The sequence below is a fragment of the Ranitomeya imitator genome, chromosome 5 (assembly GCF_032444005.1).
Source record: "Ranitomeya imitator isolate aRanImi1 chromosome 5, aRanImi1.pri, whole genome shotgun sequence".
NCBI lineage: Eukaryota > Metazoa > Chordata > Amphibia > Anura > Dendrobatidae > Ranitomeya > Ranitomeya imitator.
In genome coordinates, this window is record NC_091286.1 from 656221948 (window position 1) to 656245707 (window position 23760).

General features: G+C 43.8%; 1 protein-coding gene across 1 annotated transcript; it reads left to right on the forward strand.

The window, feature by feature from the left end:
• Positions 1-18340: 18340 nt before the first annotated feature.
• LOC138637927 (serine/threonine-protein kinase SBK1-like) lies at positions 18341-21869 on the forward strand. Its single transcript, XM_069726846.1, has 3 exons — positions 18341-18458; positions 20019-20221; positions 21096-21869. Exons 1-3 carry the CDS (start codon positions 18341-18343, stop codon positions 21867-21869), a joined length of 1095 nt encoding a protein of 364 aa, XP_069582947.1.
• Positions 21870-23760: the final 1891 nt, after the last annotated feature.

The following is a 23760-nucleotide window of genomic DNA, read 5'->3' on the forward strand; positions in this document are numbered from 1 at the left end:
CCATACTAGTACTGCTCTGCAGGAATGCATTTCCCGCAGAGCAGTACTAGTACGGTGCATGTTGGGAAGGGGTTAAATATTGAAATACAGACAACATGACATCCACAATATGAGATTTATGAGATGTTCTTTGTCCATTCAGCTCAGATTTGTCATCTATTAGACAATGGCTGCACTCGAACATATGGAGATGAAATACAGCAGTGGATTATTCTCTCATGTGATGTAAAGTTTCAGCTTTCAAGTAGTTCTCGCCCCTTTCTCAGACATGTGGAGACTACACGTTGCACACCACACGGGTGACTAGACCACCGCTGTAGACAATGTGCAACATGAGGCTAAAAACTCGTACAAAACCTTTGATCAATTGGATGAAATCTGACACACGTGAAATATTGAGGTACAGGGTCTATTAATGTGCTGGACAGAACCAATATTCCAGTAGACGCACCCAACACTTGGATAGGATAATGGACGGACACCCGCACCTTATTATTTGCCTGTGTTCTTGGAGCCATCATAGATGTGTGTGGTGTCAGTGTCATCCTGTACGTGATATAACTCTTGCTTAGAGGTTTGTTTGTTTTTTGTGGGAAGACATTTTCATTGTTGCCATTTTGGGGTGCAAACAATTTTTGGGTCGCATTTTATGCTTTTTGTTTTCAGGATAAGTGAACTCAGGGGTAAAATGGTAAAAAGCTGTGTTTAAAAGAGAAGAAACCCGCCCAGTACAAGTCTGACTTATTTCTTTAGCCCCCACACCTTCGTAAGGAAAAATAAGCTATTTGGGGAACATAAGTTTGATTATTCTTTATTGTATTCAGTAAAATCATCAAAAGCAAAAAAAATTCTGATGCACAGATCTATCGAAGGAAAAATTAAACAAGTGGTCATCAGAACTTTAAGGGACGCTGTCACCTGAATTTGGAGGGAACAATCTTCAGCCATAGGGGCAGGGTTTTGGGGTGTTTGATTCACCCTTTCTTTGCATGCTTTCTGCAATATTGGATTGAAGTTCATTCTCTGTCCTCCGTAGTACACACCTGTGCAAGGCAAGATTGCACCTTGTGTACTACGGAGGACAGAGAATGAACTTCAATCCAATATTGCAGAAAGCACGCAAAGAAAGGGTGAATCAAACACCCGAAAACCCTGCCCCTATGGCTGAAGATTGTTCCCTCCAAATTCAGGTGACAGAGTCCCTTTAAGTTTGGCCTCACTAATCGTACTGACCGGGGGATTCGAGCTGCAGACTCATTTTTATTGCACCATGAACCATTCAATCCCAAAAAGCAAATGGCAGAATTTCAATTATTTTACCATATGGGTTAAGTAATAGAACATGTTGGATTATTCCTAAACTATGCCCCAAATATTTGATAGATGAGAATCCTATTCATCAGGGGAGCTGCAGATCTGACCATTCAGGTTTTTTAAACCTTATTTTTATAAAATAAAGTATATATTTATCATTTAAATCTATATGTATCAGAAAATTTTTGGTGTTCAATATTTCAAAGTAAATCTTTCTAAAGGTGCCATTGACCTGAAATTCTCACCAGATGTCCGTAACAACCCATTCAATCCATACAGGGAAATCAATCAAACCAGAGATGACCATAAATGAAGTTGTGCATAGAGATTTCTGTACAAACAGCTCCTCTCCATTGTACATGAGGAGAAAACACAAAGTATATAACTTATCATGGATTCAATCATTTCCAATCTTAAAGGGAACTGCAGTCATGTAAAAATACAAAACCCTATTAACCGGCAGATATGGGATTAATGTGCAGGTTTATAGCGTTTTGAAGCTAGAGCTCCGCTGACGGGAAGAAAACAACTGTTCCTTATTTTGTGCAAAACAGTTGTGACCTGGTATTTTTATGCTACAGACGGCCCACTTTTCTAAATGTTGTTGGAGTTGGCCAAGCTGGGGCCGGACTGAGCACGGAAACTAATTCATGATCATTTGTGTCACTAAAGTGATGCATCCTCATGAGTGTTATACTCCAGTCCCATCGGCCGCTCACACCACCGACACATTGACTTGTATTAGTCTTAATTGAGTCTCTGTAGCCGATATCCACATTACACATCAAACCGCATTGTAGAGTTCTCCGATAGGATTTGCCAGCAGGAAGTACGGAGAACAGTTTGCCCCCATGATTATTACTTTATGGCCACATTTAGCATTTGGTCAGTATTTTGCATTTCATTTTGGCTTACAAATACTGATGTAAAAACACTGAATGTGTGAATGCGGCCTGAGTCACATCACACAGATAAATGTACATGATGCTCACAATGTTGGGGATAACCTCCTCTCTAAGTAAAGGGGGTAGTTCTGTAAAAAGCGTTTATCAGTCTCCGAATAGATGATAAATGTATGAACGCTGGAGAATAAATCAACCACTGACTTGAAGCTTTTAGAGAATGCCGATCTCTCCATCGCAGGGCTTCTCCAGGTCCTTAGAACTCAGGCCTCTTATGGCCTAGCCCAAGATGCTGTGACCTTAGTTGTCCTCACTGAGTCGCTCATGTCAAGCCAAACAACGCGTCCCAGAGTCACCAAAAACAGATCCAGAGTCACTGCTCTTTCCAGACCTTTTTCCAACAATGCACAGCTTCACGCTCCTTCAACTCCCCCAGCAACCATCACCAACTGGAAACCCCCGCTCTGCAACTCCGGCCTCTCCGCTGCCCTCTACTGGAAAAAAATCCTATTCAATTGTATTACCTACATTACAAATCTCCAACAATCCAGTAATCAGTGATTGACCCTTACATGTATATTGTGTATGGGCGCTATGCTACAAGGTCTGATAGGCAGCATGTTTATCAATATTTTTCAGCTACTGACATATTTCCTTTTCTGGCTATAATATTTTTGTTGCCATTGTCTGCACATATATATTTTTATTATGCTTGGTAGGATATTTATGTGTCCGTATATACTGCACTAGGGTTGAGCGAAACGGGTCGAACATTTTCAAAAGTCGCCGACTTTTGGCGAAGTCGAGTTTCATGAAACCCGATCCGACCCCTGTGCGTGGTCGGCCATGCGGTACGCGACTTTTGTGCCAAAGTCGCGTTTCAATGACACGAAAAGCGCCATTTCTCAGCCAATGAAGGTAAACGCAGAGTGTGGGCAGCGTGATGACATAGGTCCTGGTCCCCACCATCTTAGAGAAGGGCATTGCAGTGATTGGCTTGCTGTCTGCGGCGTCACAGGGGCTATAAAGGGGCGTTCCCACCGACCGCCATGTTACTGCTGCTGATCTGAGCTTAGGGAGAGGTTGCTGCCGCTTCGTCAGAAGCAGGGATAGCGTTAGGCAGGGTCCATTAACCACCAAACCGCTTGTGCTGTAGCGATTTCCACTGCCCAACACCACCTTCGGTGTGCAGGGACAGTGGAAGCTACATTTTTTTTTTTTTTCCTCAGCGCTGTAGCTCATTGGGCTGCCCTAGAAGGCTCCCTGATAGCTGCATTGCTGTGTGTACGCCGCTGTGCAAACCAACTGCTTTTTTCAAAGCAAAAATCCTCTTGTTTCTTCCTTTCTGCACAGCTATCTTGTTTGTTTGTCCACACTTTTTATTTAATTTGTGCATCAGTCCACTCCTTATTGCTGCCTGCCATACCTGGCTGAGATTACTGCAGGGAGATAGTAATTGAAGGACAGTTCCTTTTTTTTTTTTTTTTTTTTGTGGGAGATTAAGATTGACATTTCTGCTAGAGTGCCATCCCTGTCTGTGTCATCTCTCACTCAGTGGGCCATAGAAAGCCTATTTATTTTTTTGCTTGATTTGGGTTCTAAATTCTACCTGAAAAAATAATTAAATCAATCAGTGGGAGATTAATATTGGGCTTTGGGCTTGTGTGCCAGTCCTAAGCGTGCCATCTCTCTCTCTCAGATAGTGGGCCATAGAAAGCCTATTTATTATTATTTTTTTTATTGGGTTTATAAATTTTCCCTGGAAAAAAAAAAAAATGGGAGATTAATATTGGCCTCTGGGCTTGTGTGCCAGTCCTGAGCGTGCCATCTCTCTCACAAATAGTGGGCCATAGAATGCCTATTAATTTTTTTGCTCGATTTGGGTTCCAAAATCTACCAAAAAAAAAAAATCACTAAATCAATCGGTGGGAGATTAATATTGGCCTCTGGGCTTGTGTGCCACTCCTGACTCCTGTGTGCGTCCTCTCTCACTCAGTGGGCCCTACAAAGCCTTTTTTTTTTTTTTTTCCTAAATTCTCCCTGAAACAATCATTTCATTTTATTTGTTTTATAAATTCTTCTGTAAAAAATATTTTTTTTTTTATTTATTTTTTTTCTGAAGTCTCCCTTTTAAAAAAAACACACAAATCAGTGGGAGATTAATATTTACATTTGCGCTTCAGTGACAGTCCTGCGTGTGTGGCATCTCTCTCATTTGTTGCCAACAACAACAGAGTGTGTAACATTGTGCCTGATTTTCGTTGTGGTCTCACTCACCTGTAAAGGGGTAGCTAAATCATACTGAAGTTATAGCTCACCGTGTAAGTTGTGTGACAGCAACAAATACCGTTCGTTTGGTAACGTTTTTAAAACAATGAGGAAGTCTGGTGGAAGAGGTCGTGGCCGGGGGCGTTCATTGTCAGCTGGTAATGAGGGTAGTGGTAGTGGTGGAGCATCAGCTGGTCGTGGGAAAAAAAATATTGCACCTAAGTCTGGAGCTGTGGAGCCAGGTTCGTCGTCTGGCTACACAAGGCCTCGAACGCTCCCTTTTCTGGGAGTAGGAAAACCGCTTTTAAAGCCGGAGCAGCAAGAGCAAGTTTTGGCTTATCTTGCTGACTCAGCCTCTAGCTCTTTTGCCTCCTCTCGTGAAACTGGTAAATGTCAAAGCAGCGCGTCGTTAGTGGATGTTCACGGTCAGGGACAAGTCGCTTCCTTGTCCTCTTCAGCAAAAACAACAACAGAGAAGAATGCAGCAGGCGACACAACGGGTTACTCCATGGAGCTCTTTACACATACCGTCCCTGGCTTAGAAAGTGAAGCAGTTAACAGTCCATGCCCATTACAAGTTGAATCTGACATGGAGTGCACTGATGCACAGCCACAGCCAGACTACTATCCTGGTCCTTTGACTCAGACCACAACATTGCCATCGCAGGGTGCTGATCAAGAATCAGACCCTGATGAGACTATGTTGCCCCACCGACCGACACGGTGACACAGACGAAGTTGCACACGAGCTACAAGAAGAGGTAATAGATGACCCAGTTCTTGACCCCGATTGGCAGCCATTGGGGGAACAGGGTGCAGGCGGCAGCAGTTCTGAAGCGGAGGAGGAGGGGCCGCAGCAGGCATCAACATCGCAACAGGTTCCATCTGCCGGGCCCGTATCTTGCCCAAAACGCGTGGCAAAGCCAAAACCTGTTGGAGGACAGCGTGGCCATCCGGTTAAAGCTCAGTCTGCAATGCCTGAAAAGGTATCCGATGCTAGAAAGAGTGCAGTCTGGCATTTTTTTAAACAACATCCAATTGATCAGCGCAAAGTCATCTGTCAAAAATGTTCAACTACCTTAAGCAGAGGACAGAATCTGAAAAGTCTCAATACAAGTTGCATGCATAGACATTTAACCACCATGCATTTGCAAGCCTGGACTAACTACCAAACGTCCCTTAAGGTTGTAGCACCCTCGGCCAATGAAGCTAGTCAGCAACGCAACATCCCTTCCGGCAGTGTAGGGCCACCATTTTCCGCACCACCTGCAATATCTGTGCAGGTTTCTTTGCCAGGCCAAAGCCGTCAGGGTCAGGGAATCACCAGTTTCGTAGTAGGAAACACTGCATCTAGGGCACCGGTGGCAACAATACCATCTCCCACCGTCTCTCAGTCTGCCATGTCCACCGGCACCCCCGCTAGTTCCACGATCTCCAGCTCTCCAGTCCAGCTCACCCTACATGAGACTATGGTTAGAAAAAGGAAGTACTTAGCCTCGCATCCGCGTACACAGGGTTTGAACGCACACATAGCTAGACTAATCTCGTTAGAGATGATGCCCTACCGGTTAGTTGAAAGCGAAGCTTTCAAAGCCCTGATGGACTACGCTGTACCACGCTACGAGCTACCCAGTCGACACTTTTTTTTCCAGAAAAGCCATCCCAGCCCTCCACCAGCATGTTAAAGAGCGCATCGTCCATGCACTCAGGCAATCTGTGAGCACAAAGGTGCACCTGACAACAGATGCATGGACCAGTAGGCATGGCCAGGGACGTTACGTGTCCATCACGGCACACTGGGTAAATGTGGTGGATGCAGGGTCCACAGGGGACAGCAAGTTTGGGACAGTTCTGCCTAGCCCACGGTCTAGGAAACAATTGGCTGTAGCCGTTCGCACCCCCTCCTCCTCCTCTTCGTCCTCCTGCAGAAGCGAGAGCTCGTCCACAGACCGCAGTCGCACAACCACTCCATCCGCAGCTGCCACTGTTGCACACCAGGTCTCCCATTATGGGGCAGCTACTGGCAAACGTCAGCAGGCTGTATTGGCTATGAAGTGTTTGGGCGACAACAGACACCGCGGAAGTTCTGTCCGAGTTCTTGCAGAAAGAAACGCAGTCGTGGCTGGGCACTGTAGATCTTGAGGCAGGCAAGGTAGTGAGTGATAACGGAAAGAATTTCATGGCTGCCATCTCCCTTTCCCAACTGAAACACATTCCTTGCCTGGCTCACACCTTAAACCTGGTGGTGCAGTGCTTCCTGAAAAGTTATCCGGGGTTATCCGACCTGCTCCTCAAAGTGCGTGGACTTTGCTCACATATCCGCCGTTCGCCCGTACACTCCAGCCGTATGCAGACCTATCAGCGTTCTTTGAACCTTCCCCAGCATCGCCTAATCATAGACGTTGCAACAAGGTGGAACTCAACACTGCACATGCTTCAGAGACTGTGTGAACAGAGGCGGGCTGTTATGTTTTTGTGGGAAGATACACATACACGGGCAGGCAGTAGGATGGCAGACATGGAGTTGTCAGGTGTGCAGTGGTCGAAGATTCAAGACATGTGCCAAGTCCTTCAGTGTTTTGAGGAATGCACACGGCTGGTTAGTGCAGACAACGCCATAATAAGCATGAGCATCCCCCTAATGCGTCTGCTGATGCAAAGTTTGACGCACATAAAGGATCAGGCGTCTGCAGCTGAGGAAGAGGAAAGCCTTGATGACAGTCAGCCATTGTCTGGCCAGGGCAGTGTACAGGACGAGGTAGCGGGCGAAGAGGAGGAGGAGGACGAGGAGGAGGAGGACGAGGAGGATGATGGGGATGATTATATTTTTAATGAGGAAGCTTTTCCGGTGCCACTGGAAATTGGTGGCGCGGCAAGGCCGGGTTCTGGTTTTTTGAGGGACACAAGTGACGTGGATTTGCCTGAAACTGCCCCTCAACCAAGCACAACCGCAGATTTGAGAACTGGAACTTTGGCCCACATGGCGGATTATGCCTTACGTATCCTCAAAAGGGACACACGCATAACTAAATTGATGAATGATGACGATTACTGGTTGGCCTGCCTCCTTGATCCTCGCTATAAAGGCAAATTGCAAAATATAATGCCACATGAGAACTTGGAACTAATATTAGCAACCAAACAATCAACTCTTGTTGACCGTTTGCTTCTGGCATTCCCTGCACACAGCGCCCGTGATCGTTCTCACACGAGCTGCAGGGGCCAGCAGACCAGAGGAGTTAGAGGGGCAGAAATCAGAAGTGGCGTTGGCCAGAGGGGTTTTCTGACCAGGTTGTGGAGTGATTTTGCTATGACCGCAGACAGGACAGGTACTGCAGCATCAATTCAAAGTGACAGGAGACAACATTTGTCCAGTATGGTTACAAACTATTTTTCATCCCTTATCGATGTTCTCCCTCAACCGTCATTCCCATTTGATTACTGGGCATCAAAATTAGACACCTGGCCAGAATTGGCAGAATATGCATTGCAGGAGCTTGCTTGCCCGGCAGCTAGTGTCCTATCAGAAAGAGTATTCAGTGCTGCAGGTTCAATACTAACAGAAAAAAGGACTCGTCTGGCTACCCAAAATGTAGATGATCTAACCTTCATTAAAATGAACCACAACTGGATTTCGAAATCTTTTGCCCCACCTTGCCCGGCTGACACCTAGCTTTCCTATGAAAAGGTCTTGCCTGTGGACTATTCTGAATGCCTTTTCCAATCTCGTAATTTTCTGCACCTGATTGTCCAGCATACGACATGTTTACACCTCACTAAATGGCCAAACTCCCCACACGGGGCCGTGGTATCGACACTTGGCGACAGCACCCGTGAGTGCTGTTTGTCTGAAGAGGTGGGTGAGCCCGCTTTTGGTCGACGGCACTGCCACTGGGTCCCTCCTAGTACAATAAAGTGTCTCTGGCGGTGGTGGTGCGCACCCAACGTCAGACACACCGTTGTAATATGAGGGGCCCTGGGCCTGTACCGCCGGCCACAAGACAGTTTCCCCCCCCCAGCTCAAACAGTGCTCTACCACTTGCAAAATTATCTCACAGCTCCACCAATGTTTAGTCTATGCGCTGACATCCTTCAATGCCTGCCACTGACAATACCATTGTATTGACATTTTTGTTATGTTAGGCCTTCGATGCCTGTCTGTGGTCACTCCTTCCACTAGGCCTCCACTGACCACACCACTGCTGCCCGTGTACCCCTGTAACCAATTTAAAATTGCCTACAGCCATGTGTTATTATTTTAGGCCTTCGATGCCTGTCTGCGGTCACTCCTTCCACTAGGCCTCCACTGACCACACCACTGCTGCCCGTGTACCCCTGGAACCAATTTAAAATTGCCTACAGCCAGCACAATTTTTTTATTTTAGGCCTTCGATGCCTGTCTGCGGTCCATTCTTTCAACTACTACTACTACACTGACCAGGGCACTGCTGCCCGTGTACCCCTGGAACCAACATCAGAAAATATAAAAATAAGTATTTTGCTTACAAAAAAGAAAATACTGGAGAGATATCAAATGCAGACATTTTAACATTAAAAACAAACACACACAACTAAAATCTGGTACAGTACTAAAAATGGCCACCAGCTACAATTACTTTCTCCTGCAAATAGTTAACTGAAAGGTTTTTTAAATTGAAAACACACATATGGCATCCACCGAGTGTTGTCCTGTCGCGTCTTCTTTATATTATTGCCGAGAAGATGCAAAACAATGAAAATAATAAAATCATTAATTACCAAAATAATAGAGAAAGTCAACACCACATTGCAAATAAACATTCATTCCAAATAAAGAAGCAGGGCGCGTCCGAGGGTGAGTATATACCTAATAAGAATATAATCACCCTCGGACGCGCAATGCTTATTTCCAACAGCTTTCCTTCCTAAGAATCAGCCCTTCCGTGGTGTAGAGAGACGTTGTGTTACACTCCAAGGTGTTCCCCAGGTTGCCTTTCCTGAGCTTCGATCTTCCGGCTCTCGTTTAGTAGTTCTTGGAAACTACACTGCATTAGGCCTTCAAATTGGGTATGGGGTGTAGAGAGAGGGTGTGTTACACTCCAAGGTGTTCCCCAGGTTGCCTTTCCTGAGCTTCGATCTTCATGCTCTCGTTTAGTAGTTGTCGGAAACTACGCTGCATTAGGCCTACAAATTGGGTATGGGGTGTAGAGAGAGGGTTTGTTACACTCCAAGGTGTTCCCCAGGTTGCCTTTCCTGAGCTTCGATCTTCCGGCTCTCGTTTAGTAGTTGTTGGAAACTACGCTGCATTAGGCCTTCAAATTGGGTATGGGGTGTAGCGAGAGGGTGTGTTACACTCCAAGGTGTTCCCCAGGTTGCCTTTCCTGAGCTTCGATCTTCCGGCTCTCGTTTAGTAGTTCTTGGAAACTACACTGCATTAGGCCTTCAAATTGGGTATGGGGTGTAGAGAGAGGGTGTGTTACACTCCAAGGTGTTCCCCAGGTTGCCTTTCCTGAGCTTCGATCTTCATGCTCTCGTTTAGTAGTTGTCGGAAACTACGCTGCATTAGGCCTACAAATTGGGTATGGGGTGTAGAGAGAGGGTTTGTTACACTCCAAGGTGTTCCCCAGGTTGCCTTTCCTGAGCTTCGATCTTCCGGCTCTCGTTTAGTAGTTGTTGGAAACTACGCTGCATTAGGCCTTCAAATTGGGTATGGGGTGTAGCGAGAGGGTGTGTTACACTCCAAGGTGTTCCCCAGGTTGCCTTTCCTGAGCTTCGATCTTCCGGCTCTCGTTTAGTAGTTCTTGGAAACTACACTGCATTAGGCCTACAAATTGGGTATGGGGTGGAGAGAGATGGTGTGTTACACTCCAAGGTGTTCCCCAGGTTTCCTTGCCATTGCTTCGGTCTTCCGACTCTCGTTTAGTAGTTGTAGAAAAGTACACTGCATTAGGCCTACAAAATGGGTTTGGGGTGGAGAGAGATGGTGTGTTACACTCCAAGGTGTTCCCCAGGTTGCCTTTCCTGAGCTTCTATCTTCAGGCTCTCATTAAATTGTGGTTAAATGGAACAACTGCATTTGGCGTACTAGTTGGTTTGGGGCCTACTATCGGTGTCTGCCACTCCTTGCTGTTCTCCTGGTTTCCTGTCCTGAAATTCCATTTTCAGGCTCTCGTTAAGTAGTTGTTAATGTTAGACTGCATTTGGCCTACTAGTTGGGTTGGGGCCTACTATCGGTGTCTGCCACTCCTTGCTGTTCTCCTCCACTGAACAAAGCTGTGCCGCCTGTTTACTACGGTTGCCAATTTTGAACTGCATTTCGACTACTTACTGATTTGGGCCTACTCTCTGTGTCAGCCTCTCATTCCAGTTGTCCTCCACTGCAATGCCCCCTGGTTATTCCTGTGTTACCAATTTTGAACTGCATTTAGCCCACTTTATTCTTTGGGCCTATATCTGTGTTTCCACTTCATCGTGCCCATTGCCCAGCCAGTGATAGAGGAGTCTGCTGGTACATTGACCCATAACGCAACATTCCCCGTGCATGCTACACAACAACATTGTGACCCTGCTGAAAGTCAGGTTGCTCTTCCCGCATACCATACCACCTTACACGGGGACAAAGAGGAAGGTGCAGATGAAAGTGCAGGTTCCTTCATCAGGTGGGGGGAGGAATACTAGTTGGCGACGTCACTGGCACAGGGCCTCTCATAGTACGCAAAAGTGTTGCTGCCGGTGGGAGGCGCCCCCGCCGTGCAAACACCGCTGTACTTTGAGGGGCCCTGTGCCAGTGCCAATGCCAACAAGTGGGCCCCCCTTGCTTGCTCAGGATCACAGCACTTGCAAAGTTGAAATACTTACCTCTCCCTGCTCCACTGCCGTGACGTGGTCCAGATTTCCTGGGCCCACTAATTACTTGAACCAGCCCTACCCCACACAACTTTAGCCAAATGACCCCCAATTTCAAATGCCTTCCAATTATTATAAGGTAAATTACGCTTGACAAGCTTCATTAAGAAGAATGGATGGTTTTGACATTAAAATGGGCACTCTAGGTGTTTTCCTGGCCCCCACTCACTGCCGACTATGCTGCCCCATTGACTTGCATTGGGTTTCGTGTTTCGGTCGATCCCGACTTTACGTCATAATCGGCCGATTTCACTCGACCCGACTTTTGAGATAGTCGGGTTTCGCAAAACCTGGCTCGACTCTAAAAAGGTCAAGGTCGCTCAACTCTATACTGCACAATTGACATTTTTTTCTCATCAGTTGTGTTGTGTGTCTATTATTGGTCGATGACCAGTAGTATTTCTTGCTTCTTGAGATTGATTATGAAGAATAATCTAGTGACTCGACCTTATAAACACCTTATTATCATTATGATAGTTTCCAAATAATTACATAATGCCAATTATAGCTCTGGATATAGTAGTGTCTTCTCCAGGGGGCGCTCTGTTTTTAATTTGTTCTGATTTTATTGCCATCAATAAATATTTGTTAATTATGATGGATCTCGTCGTTACTCTGGGCTGTATTTATCGCTAGAGCTTGGGTTCAGCAGATATATGAAGTGCCAGAAACCTATATATAGTGGACATTTTGGTAATTGAGCTGTAATATTGTAATACATGGTACAGAGTCCCCGGGACCCTGACCTCAGACTTACATGTGACTCAGTTATGAATTACTATAAAAACTGTTGGAGGAAAATAGCGCAATAGGGTTTTATCCGAGATTAAGCCGTCAATGCAAGGTAAAAGCACTCACCAGATGTAGCTTAAGACAAGCATTGGAGAGATTCACTACCGCAGATCTACGAGGGACCGGCCGTTAATACAATGTAGGAGATCGTAGTCAAATTCTGCGCTGCTCAATCATGTAGTCCAAAGGTATTATTAAAAAGTGGTCTTTATTCAATGCGATTCTGTGTCTCAAAGAACTCCTTAATTCTTATGTGATATGTCCTGATGAAGGAGTTCTTTGAAATTCAGAAACGCGTTGAGTAAAGACCACTTTTTAATAATCCCTTTGGACTACATGATTCAGCAGCGCAGAATTTGACTACGATCTCCTATATTGTATTCTCAGTTATGAATTAAAGACACCAAAAACATGTACCTGTCTTTCTAGTGCAACAAACAATATTTGTGGGTGTTTTTTATCTTGTGAAAGAACCTAAAGAATCAATATTGTTTTTAACCCGGAGACTGCCTGTAGCGATGAAACAAATGTAGATTTAAGTGTTTTCAGGTGAACAAGATTTATTTAGAAAAAATAATGTCCCTTTAGCTTCAATTAAGTGAAGTGGGGTGTGATTAGAATTTTGATTTTACGGACAAAACCCCCCAAAAATCTCACATCTGCAGAACTGGACACCCCCCACCCCTAAACACACACAATTCTGACTCTCCTGCCCCCAAACAGCTTCCTGAGGAAAAATAAACTATTTGAGGAACATATAAAGTTTTGATTATTCTTTCATTATTCAGTAAAAAAAAAAAAAAAAATTCTGATACACAGATCTATCAAAGGAAAAATAAAAACATAATGAGGATTTCTTGTTTAAAGGAGGGTAGAAAAAAAATCTAATCTATCCAAGTTTGGTCTCACTGTCATCATACTGACCTCGAGATTTGTGCGGTCTGCTCGTTTTTACTGCACCATGAACACTTCAATCCCCACAAATGAATGAAATGCTGCCATTTGCAGCATTTGTTCATTTTACCATATCCTCCCACACAGATTGTTTTTGCGCATATTTTCAGTATATTGTATGGTAAAATTAATGAGGTAATTCCAAACTACAACTTGTCCTGTAAAAAACAAACCTTTGCACAATCCTTGCACTCTCTGAATAAAGAAGGACTGAATCCCCAGTGAGGGATCCATGTTATCAGAGAACATCTCCTTAACATCAGGGCATGAATACAATGGAGCGGCCATGGGGCGATTACAGCTCATTCCCCCCATGAGGGCTGGATGTTGTGGCCATTTACAGAACATTTGGGATGTTTTGCCCTTATGTTAATCTCTTCTAACCATCACTTCTACAATTAGTGGTAACTAATCCCCCCTTTACTTTCCATAATGATTTGTACACAATGTCGGCACCAAGGTTGTGACTGAGGGTCTATGGCTGGTTGAGACCACCACTCCTCAGTCAATAACTGCTCACTACCATCAATGGTTTTTGTAACAATAGAACATGTTTGATTATTCCTTAATTATGCCCTACGTATTTCATCGCCAGCGATTTAGATTTTATAATTAAAATATTTCCAGCCTTAAATGGTAACCTGTCATAGATAAAATGTTATTACCCTGCAGATATGGGATTAATGTGCAGGTCAGTGGCTTTCTGGAGCTGTCTGGTGCCCTCACCGAGAGCCCCGCTGCCAGGAGGAAATGAACTTTCTTGCTTACACAAAAAGTTGTGAACTGATTTTTTGCCACAAACGGCGCACTTTTCTAAAAGTTATCAGACCTGGCCAAGCTTGAGCAGGACTAGGAACGTACAATTAATTCATGAACATTAAAATAACTTTCCATCATGTGTTGTACTCCAGTCCCTTGTACCTGCTACAATGTGGCTTGTATTATATTTTTCGGACTATAAGATGCACTTTCTTTCCTCCAAATCTGGGAGGCAAATGGGAGTGCATCTTTTAATCCAAAGTAAGCTTACTGGGGGCTGGCGGCGGAGGGGTGCAGTGACAGGAGGCATGGTCACTGCTTCAGGAGGCCAGTGGCAACAGGAATGGGGCGATGCTGAGGTATCTCATATGGTGTTGTCGCCGGTTAGTGGGGGTCCATTTTTCCTATGATATCTGTTATGGACCTGGTGGTTAGGAGCACCCAGCACGACCTGATCGTTAAACTCACACAGGACAAGCTCTGGGATGTGGGAGCTCTGCTGACCGCAGGCCCTAATCCTATCACAACAACTAGAAATAGCCGTGGAGCGTTCCTGACACTCCCTAGATGCCACTTCACAGCCCAAGAGCTAGCTAGCCCTAGAGATAGAAAATAAAGCCTACCTTGCCTCAGAAATTCCCCAAAGGAAAAGTCAGCCCCCACATATATTGACTGTGAGTAAAGATGAAAGTCACAAACGCAGAAATAAAACAGGTTTCAGCAAAGGGAGGCCAGACTTACTAAATAGACAGAGGATAGGAAAGGTATCTTTGCGGTCAGCACAAAAAACTACAAAAGACCACGCAGAGTGTGCAAAAAGACCTCCGCACCGACTAACGGTGCGGAGATGCCACTCTGCATCCCAGAGCTACCAGCTAGCAAGACAAAATCATGATAACCAGCTGGACAAGGAAACAATGAACAAATAATAACTATCAGGAACTTAGCTTCTGCTGGAGTAGACAGGTCACCAGAAAGATCCAAGAGCGAACTGAACCAATGCAGGAACATTGACAGCTGGCATGGAGTAACGATCTGAGTGGAGTTAAATAGAGCAGCCAACCAAAGGATAAACCACGTCACCTGTGTAAGGAACCTCAGAAGCAGCAGCTTCACTCACAGCCACCAGAGGGAGTCCATGGACAGAACTCGCCGAAGTACCATTCACGACCACAGGAGGGAGTTTGACAACAGAATTCACAACAGATATCCCATTGCCCCTCTCTTGCCGCCAACTCTGACCTCTTGAAGCAGCAACCCTGCCTCCTGTTACCCCAATCCACTGCAGCCTCCGCCCATCCCAAGTTTGGTACCGTTAAAAAGAGAATAAAAGACGCGCCACAATTTCATTCAAAATTTTTTTTTCTATTTTGCAGCCCAAAGTCTTGTGATCCTTATTATTTCACAGAACACTTAATTAAGACTACAGCAGCTATTCACAATTTGCATTGATGTGTAATGTGAAGTTCTCCAGTAGGATCTTACTGAAAACAAATTTGGCCCCATGACCATTACTTTCCGGCCACGTTCACACGTTCATTATTTTAGATTAGTACTTGTAAGCTTAAAATCAGCTGCAAAATACTGAATGTGTGAACACCGACCGAGTGATATTACAGAAAAATGTACACGCTGCACACAATATTGAGGATAAAAATCTCATCTCTAAGGCCGGTTTAACACGTCAGTGACTCCGGTACGTGAGGTGACAGTTTCCTCACGTACGGAAGCCACTGACACGTAGACACATTAAAATCAATGCATCTGTGCAGATGTCATTGATTTTTTGCGGACCGTGTCTCCGTGTGCCAAACACGGAGACATGTCAGTGTGTGGGAGTGCACAGATTACACAGACCCATTAAAGTCAATGGGTCTGTGTAAAACACGTACCGCACACGGACGTTGTCCATTGCAGTCTGTGTGCCATGCAGGAGACAGCGCTACAGTAAGCACTGTCCACCCCACTGGTGCTGAAGCCACCATTCATATCTTCCATGCAACAGCGTTTGCTGTAGAGAAGATATGAATATTCCTTTTTTTTTAGTTTCTCGCGTTTAAAATAAAGGTCCATGACCCCACCCCTGTGCGCCCCCCCGCGGTTCTTAAAATATTCACCCCGCTCGCTCCATCGCGGGCGCTGCTTCCTGTCCTGGCCGCACCTTCTACTGTATGAGCGGTCATGTGGGGCCGCCAATTACAGTCATGAATATGCGGCTCCACCTCCCATAGGGGTGGAGCCGCATATTCATTACTGTAAATGAGCAGCCCCACGTGACCGCTCATACAGTAGAAGGTGCGGCCAGGACAGGAAGCAGCGCCAGCCAGCGAGGGAGCCGGGTGAGTATTTTAAGAACAGCGTGGGGGGCGCACAGGGGGTGGGGACATGGAGCAATATATATTTATTAATATATCCCATCCTGGTATGTGTCCCTCATTCTGCCATGTGCTCTATTCTATAGAAAAAAAATAAACCATTATACCAACCTGCCATCCACTCCACCTGTTTGTGGTGTCCTCTTCTGAAGCCGGCAGATGACTCCAGCATGGAAGCGCATGAAATCACAGCCATGCGGCACCAGTCATGTGCATGCTGACATTAGCTGCTGGCCTCTGATTGGCTTGCAGCGTGTACTGCTGTGCATGGACCTCACATGTCCCTGCGCTGCAGTACATTACAGCTGGATGTGCGCAATGGCGACCTCTCCAACTGCAGTAGTTACACCGCTATTGTCAGATCCACTTATGTGAGAGCAATACTGTATCGAGTGGTGGTCACACATTCACTACAGCTCCATTCACACAGAACTCTCTTCTGTATACTCAGGATCTGTGTGGTTTCAAGCAGTTACACCCCTAAAGTAAATAATCTCACCAATCAACTAGAACAACATAGAAGAAGTTTCTTGGGAGATAATTATGAAGGGCATTTACAACCTCCTGTCTAGAGCGGTTTCTCCTCAACTTTTTAAAAAGTCACTATCAATAAATCATTCTTGAACGTCTTTTGGACAACAGCCAGTGTCCAGATCACATCCATGTTTTAAAAGACCAGCAAAAATAAATGAAGTATGAAAACATTTGATTCTAAAAAAAAAAAAAAAAAAAAAAAAAAAAAAAACTAGCAGAATAAGAAATCAAGGATTTTACGTTATAACATTTTTCAAACAAATGCTGTGCAGAACAATCAGTATCACAAGAAGTAGTGAGGTACAAGGGTCCTTCCATTCAAGTGTTGGGTAGTTCTACAGGAGTATTGGTCCTGCCCAACACTAGGGGTACCAGTGTCCATCCGTTTTCTTATCCGATATTTCATGAATAGGATGGATTCAAGAAATCCCGTACACATCTGTATCACCGACACTTAGCGATAAATCATAGTGGTGCAATTTGCCAAAGGGTTTTTAAAAAATGGCTCCACTGCCACAGATTCAGGGAAAAAGAAGTTCAGGAGACGGCGCTGACCTGATGTCAATAATGAAGACGTGTGACCATGGAAGACACCACTGAGAAGCGATAAAAATATAACCGGACTAGAAGACATCCTAGGCACTATATACAGCAGATGGAAAGGTCTCTCTGTAGTTTGATGCATTGTATCAGTCTGGGGTCCAGGTTGTTCAATGCTTAGCAGAATATTTAGACTAGAGGACCCCAAACATTTCTTACTTCGAGGGAGAGACGCATGCTATGCAAACACATCTTGGGAGCCCCCATGTGCCCTTTTAGGGTTCTAATTGCCCCAAGTTTCCCTCATTATTACTTTATAAGAACTTGTGACTAAGTGCTACTTGCTAAATAATACTAAGGATGCCACAATTAAAGCAATAATGCCCCCATACATATCAAGTATGTGTCCTGTTGGCTCAACATCTTTTTTGGCAGGATCAATGGCTACATTTTCATTGGTGTTATTTTGGGGTACACCCCTTTTTGATCTTTGTTTTGAAAGACAGAATGCACATTTTTGGAGTGATTACTTGATATAAAAGAATATATAGTGTCTTGTTATGTACAACATGTAGATTACTTCAATCTAGAAAGTATTGCTGGATTTAGGCAGTTTTCATACACGATATTTGCATAACAAAGGACACTAAAGTAAACTAAATAGATTCAGTCAACAAATGGCAGATACTGGAAAAATCCAGCATGGCCTCCACCCAGACATCTTTTATACCTGAGCTAGTCCTGAACTTGATAGTGAGCTCCTCATTTCCATATGACTAGAGGGGCACTCACACCATTGTCCTTGTAAAGGGTGGAACATCAATCTCATGGCCATGGTGTCCATAAAAGAATGTTGGATCCTTGCAGTCACTTGTGAGGTTGATCTTTACTACAAGGTCTTTGCTCTCAATTCCTAGAGAAGCGACTTCACTAATTGTGAGATTGTAGATCTTGTGAGACATTGAAACAGATTCAGCTGGGTTTTCTCGAGTAGATTCTGACCCATCATAAGCTAGGATGGAAGCAGTTCATGCATTTGAGTTCACCCACACTAGTGAGAAGGATTACGAATTGTTGAAGACTCTGGGCAGCGGAACCTTTGGCAAAGTGGTCATGGCTACAGAGAAGAAGACAGGTAAGGTCAAATATTACAAGTGTGGATTAGCCATAATTTGATTATACCATACAATGTTTGATATATTGGTTTATTGCCTTCATATTGTTTAATAGTAACATTTTTCATAAAAGTTAGAAGTTTGTAGAAATTTCAAATCCCACAAACACTTGAGAAGCTTTCAACCCCTTAAGGATGGGGCTTTAGGACAGTCTCTTGGTTTCTCTTTCACAGTCATTCCAGAATCCATAGCATTTTGTAAACATTTGATATGAGTTCAGGGATATTTATGGATGAGTTGTATTGGTCTTTGGCAGCATTTTGGAGTTTACACAACTCTCCAACTTTTTGCCAAAAAATAAAAAAATAAATAGCCTTCATACAGATTGACCATTTATGAAGAAAGCTGTATGAGGTTTTTTTTTGTTTTATTTTTACAGGACAAGATTTAGTTTTCAGTTGTGCCATTTTCTGGTAAAAACATTTTGACTACTTGTTTCTTTTGTACATTTTATCTTAAAGAAATCCTAAATCACATTTTTAAACCCTTGATATGTCACTAAATAGTGAAGAGTGCAAAAACAAATTATTGCATTTTGTGAGTAGCAAATCAAAATACTAAAAAAAAAAATACCCAATCAACCTACAGAATATCTTTCCTTGTTGGAAGGGAAGTCATCAACTTTTCAGGACAAATTGTAGTTTCTACTGGTAACATTTTTCGTGGCATACAAAATCCAGCAATTCGGTTTTTGATTTGTTTTATTTATCGTTTCACTTTATCCCATACTTTGCATGATCTTATGAAAAAATTAAGGGCTTAGTGGGACCAGGACGACTAGCTCATCCTGCTAGAGCGTATAGTAGACATGGGAGTTGGACCATGGACAAATACCATAACTACACAAAGTGCAAATCTTATTCATAAAGTGCCAGTGCTTTAGTGTTTACTAGCAATAACTCTCCATATCTTTGGTGTTCTTTGAATCACTAAAGCACTGGCACTTTATGAATAAGATTTGCACTTTATGTAGTAATTGTATTTGTCCATGGTCCAACTCCTGTGTCTACTATGCGCCCTTGCAGGATGAGCTAGTCTTCCTGTTCCCAATAAACCCATTTTTTTTTCTTGCCTTATATGTAATGTATTTGTATTATTTTTGACTATATATGTAATTCTTTGAATAAACTTTGTAGTACTTTTTTGAAAGAATAGATACTGCTTTTTTGGTCTTCAAAGCTCACAATGAGTAGTCCAAAGGAAAAAAAAAAATCTGTCAGCCCTTGTGCCTCTGTTACAACTAACAGCTGTATATGAGGGGTTAATCTGCTAGTACTGGCGTTTTCACAAATCCTAGCCATTACAGCAGGAGCAGATCTGTGCATCAGTCGCATGGTGCAGTTTCTGTACCCGGGCTATCAGCACCACGGATACATCTGTTATGGAGCAATAAGTGACCGGAGATCTTCACAGTTAAACACATCATAAGGCATTAAGGGGTTAAAGACCAATATTTAGAGTAAGGCCCATTTTTTGCAAATAATTTGCTTCAATATATCAATTTTTTTCATTTCATTAAGGAAACCAGGTGGCCCTTAAATTGATGAAGAAGACACGGACAAAGCATGACAACTTTCTCAATGAGCTTTGTATGTCCATCCACCTGTCAGGAAACGAAGGGATCATCTTCACACACCCCATCTATGTGGACTCTGATGACTTCTACGTCCTGACCCAGGATTTGGCCCCTGCAGGAACTCTTCACTCTATAATAGAACCCGGTGTAAGTATTTCAGAGTCACTAAATGTTTTTGCATATTTTACCTTGTAAAATTGTGGCCATATTTTTTTTGAAGATGCTCTAAAGAATTGCAGTCAGGAACAATATTTTAGTTTCTCTACTCAAAGAAAGGGGTTCTCCAACATGTGACTCAATAGTTCTAGCTAAAAACCTTACTTGACCCTTCTTGCCATATTAATCGTTTTGTATAGATTAGAATGTCAGAGATTGGAAATTGCCATCTTAGATTACAGTACCAGTAGGGATTTCCTTCATGTCACCACCAGTTACCCATTACTGATGTTTTTGGTGCAATAAGATACTGACCAGTTGCCATCTTCTGCTATTCCCAGTGCCAACCTGATCCTTTTGTGCATTATGTGACCAAGGTTGTGACTTCCTGGTTCGCTCCAGTGTTTGCTGGAAGAATCAGAAGTCACTTCTCAATGTAAGTCTAGGAGATTGAAAATGAGACTCGCAGATTTGTGTCGAGAGTTAGCGATCGTTAGCAGTGACTTCTACCCGTGAGAGCTAAAGGGAATTGAAGAGGAGAGGGGCCAGAGCAGTACTGGAAACAGTAGAATATGGCAAAACATATGTTCCCTGTGTGTAGTACAATATTTATGTTACCAATATTTATGTGATGTTGAGCTAAAAAGGAAAAAGAAAGGGGCCAGAGCAGTGTCTGCAACTGTACAATATGGCCAACCATAAGTAATGTACTACTCACAGAAAACACTCCAGTAAGACACTGGTTACCAATATCTCGTGCTGAACTAAAAGGAAAGCATGTAGATAAGATACCATTCTGGTTATCCCAAGACCATACACATTTTCTAGTAAATTGATCATCTAATGGTTTCATCTACTTTTCCAGGTTGGAATTCCAGAAGCGAAGGTGAAGCGTTGTGCGCTACAGTTGGCCAGAGCGCTAGAATATATGCATGATCAAAGACTAGTACATAGAGACGTAAAACCAGACAATGTTTTACTAATGGACCAAGATTGCTTCCATGTTAAATTGAGTGATTTTGGCCTGACACAAGGAATCGGTACTCTTGTGACCTCAATGTCATTTATCATTCCTTTCATGTCCCCGGAGCTCTGTCAATTGCGACGCCATGAAGCTCTAGTTTTGAGGCCTAGCATTGACACATGGGCCTTTGGTGTACTTCTTTTCATTGCGTTTACTGGATATATTCCATGGGAAGGAGCGGTAGAAGATGATCATCTCTTCAAAGAATTTATCTACTGGCAGCGTTTTGAAAATTACACTGCACCTCCAGGACACTGGACCAAGTTTTCTGTCAATGCTCATGAATTTCTTCATTGCCTGCTCTCTGAAGACCCCACCACCAGAAGTTCAGTAAACATAGTTATGAACTTTCTTTACTTTCCATGGGGTGAAGACCACGTGTCTGATAATTCCCATGAGATTGTTGTTGGCAACGTGGACATGGAACATTTGGAGACAGAAATCATCATCATTGAAGGAGAAGATGAGTATATTGTGGTGGAGAATCGAGGAGACGTAGAGTGCATCATCATAGGCGATGCCTCAGAGGAAGCCATATCTCAGTCGAGTGATGTACTGCTGATTATGTCTGACACCACCAACCTCGATTTGGGTTCTGAAATTGAAATCCTTTAGATCTCGAGAGGTAAAGATCCAGTGAGCTCAAAACCTTGCATGACACTTAATTTGTATTGGCTCCTGAATTATGAGCTTATGGCAGACTTAAAGGGAATCTGTCACCTCAAAAATTGTTTATGAGCTAAGGCCACCAACATCAGGGGCTTATCTACAGCATTCTGTAATGCTGTAGATAAGCCCCCAATGTAACGTGAAAGGAAAGAAAAACAGGTTATATTATACTCATCCAGGGGTGGTCCCGCTGCGGTCCGGGTCTGATGGGTGTCACGGTCTGGGTCCGGCACCTCCTAGCTTCATGCAATCCCATCCTTTTCTTGTCTTCCTGCCATGGCTCCGGCGCAGGCGTACTTCGTCTGCCCTGTTTAGGGCAGAGCAAAGTACTGCAGTGCGCGGGCGCTGGGCCTCTGACCTTTCTCGGCACCTGCACACTGCAGTACTCACTTCCTTCATCATCCCTGATGAAGGAAGTGATTTCCGAAACACGTTTCAGGTGTGTGCGTTTGCAGGACAGTGAGGCACCATGAGGTAATGCTCTAATAGGATCTTCCCCTGAAATATATATTTTTTTCCTGAGTCACTTTTTCAACACATTGCACTTTGTGATTCTGTAGCTTTGCACAGCTCTCAAGGATTTCCCTACGTACATGTGAGGATTCCTCCCTGAATCTATTTCCACACAAGCACTTTATATTAACATAGTAACATAGTTAGTAAGGCCGAAAAAAGACATTTGTCCATCCAGTTCAGCCTATATTCCATCATAATAAATTCCCAGATCTACGTCCTTCTACAGAACCTAATTGTATGATACAATATTGTTCTGCTCCAGGAAGACATCCAGGCCTCTCTTGAACCCCTCGACTGAGTTCGCCATCACTACCTCCTCAGGCAAGCAATTCCAGATTCTCACTGCCCTAACAGTAAAGAATCCTCTTCTATGTTGGTGGAAAAACCTTCTCTCCTCCAGACGCAAAGAATGCCCCCTTGTGCCCGTCACCTTCCTTGGTATAAACAGATCCTCAGCGAGATATTTGTATTGTCCCCTCCCTTATATACTTATACATGGTTATTAGATCGCCCCTCAGTCGTCTTTTTTCTAGACTAAATAATCCTAATTTCGCTAATCTATCTGGGTATTGTAGTTCTCCCATCCCCTTTATTAATTTTGTTGCCCTCCTTTGTACTCTCTCTAGTTCCATTATATCCTTCTTGAGCACCGGTGCCCAAAACTGGACACAGTACTCCATGTGCGGTCTAACTAGGGATTTGTACAGAGGCAGTATAATGCTCTCATCATGTGTATCCAGACCTCTTTTAATGCACCCCATGATCCTGTTTGCCTTGGCAGCTGCTGCCTGGCACTGGCTGCTCCAGGTAAGTTTATCATTAACTAGGATCCCCAAGTCCTTCTCCCTGTCAGATTTACCCAGTGGTTTCCCATTCAGTGTGTAATGGTGACATTGATTCCTTCTTCCCATGTGTATAACCTTACATTTATCATTGTTAAACCTCATCTGCCACCTTTCAGCCCAAGTTTCCAACTTATCCAGATCCATCTGTAGCAGAATACTATCTTCTCTTGTATTAACTGCTTTACATAGTTTTGTATCATCTGCAAATATCGATATTTTACTGTGTAAACCTTCTACCAGATCATTAATGAATATGTTGAAGAGAACAGGTCCCAATACTGACCCCTGCGGTACCCCACTGGTCACAGCGACCCAGTTAGAGACTATACCATTTATAACCACCCTCTGCTTTCTATCACTAAGCCAGTTACTAACCCATTTACACACATTTTCCCCCAGACCAAGCATTCTCATTTTGTGTACCAACCTCTTGTGCGGCACGGTATCAAACGCTTTGGAAAAAATCGAGATATACC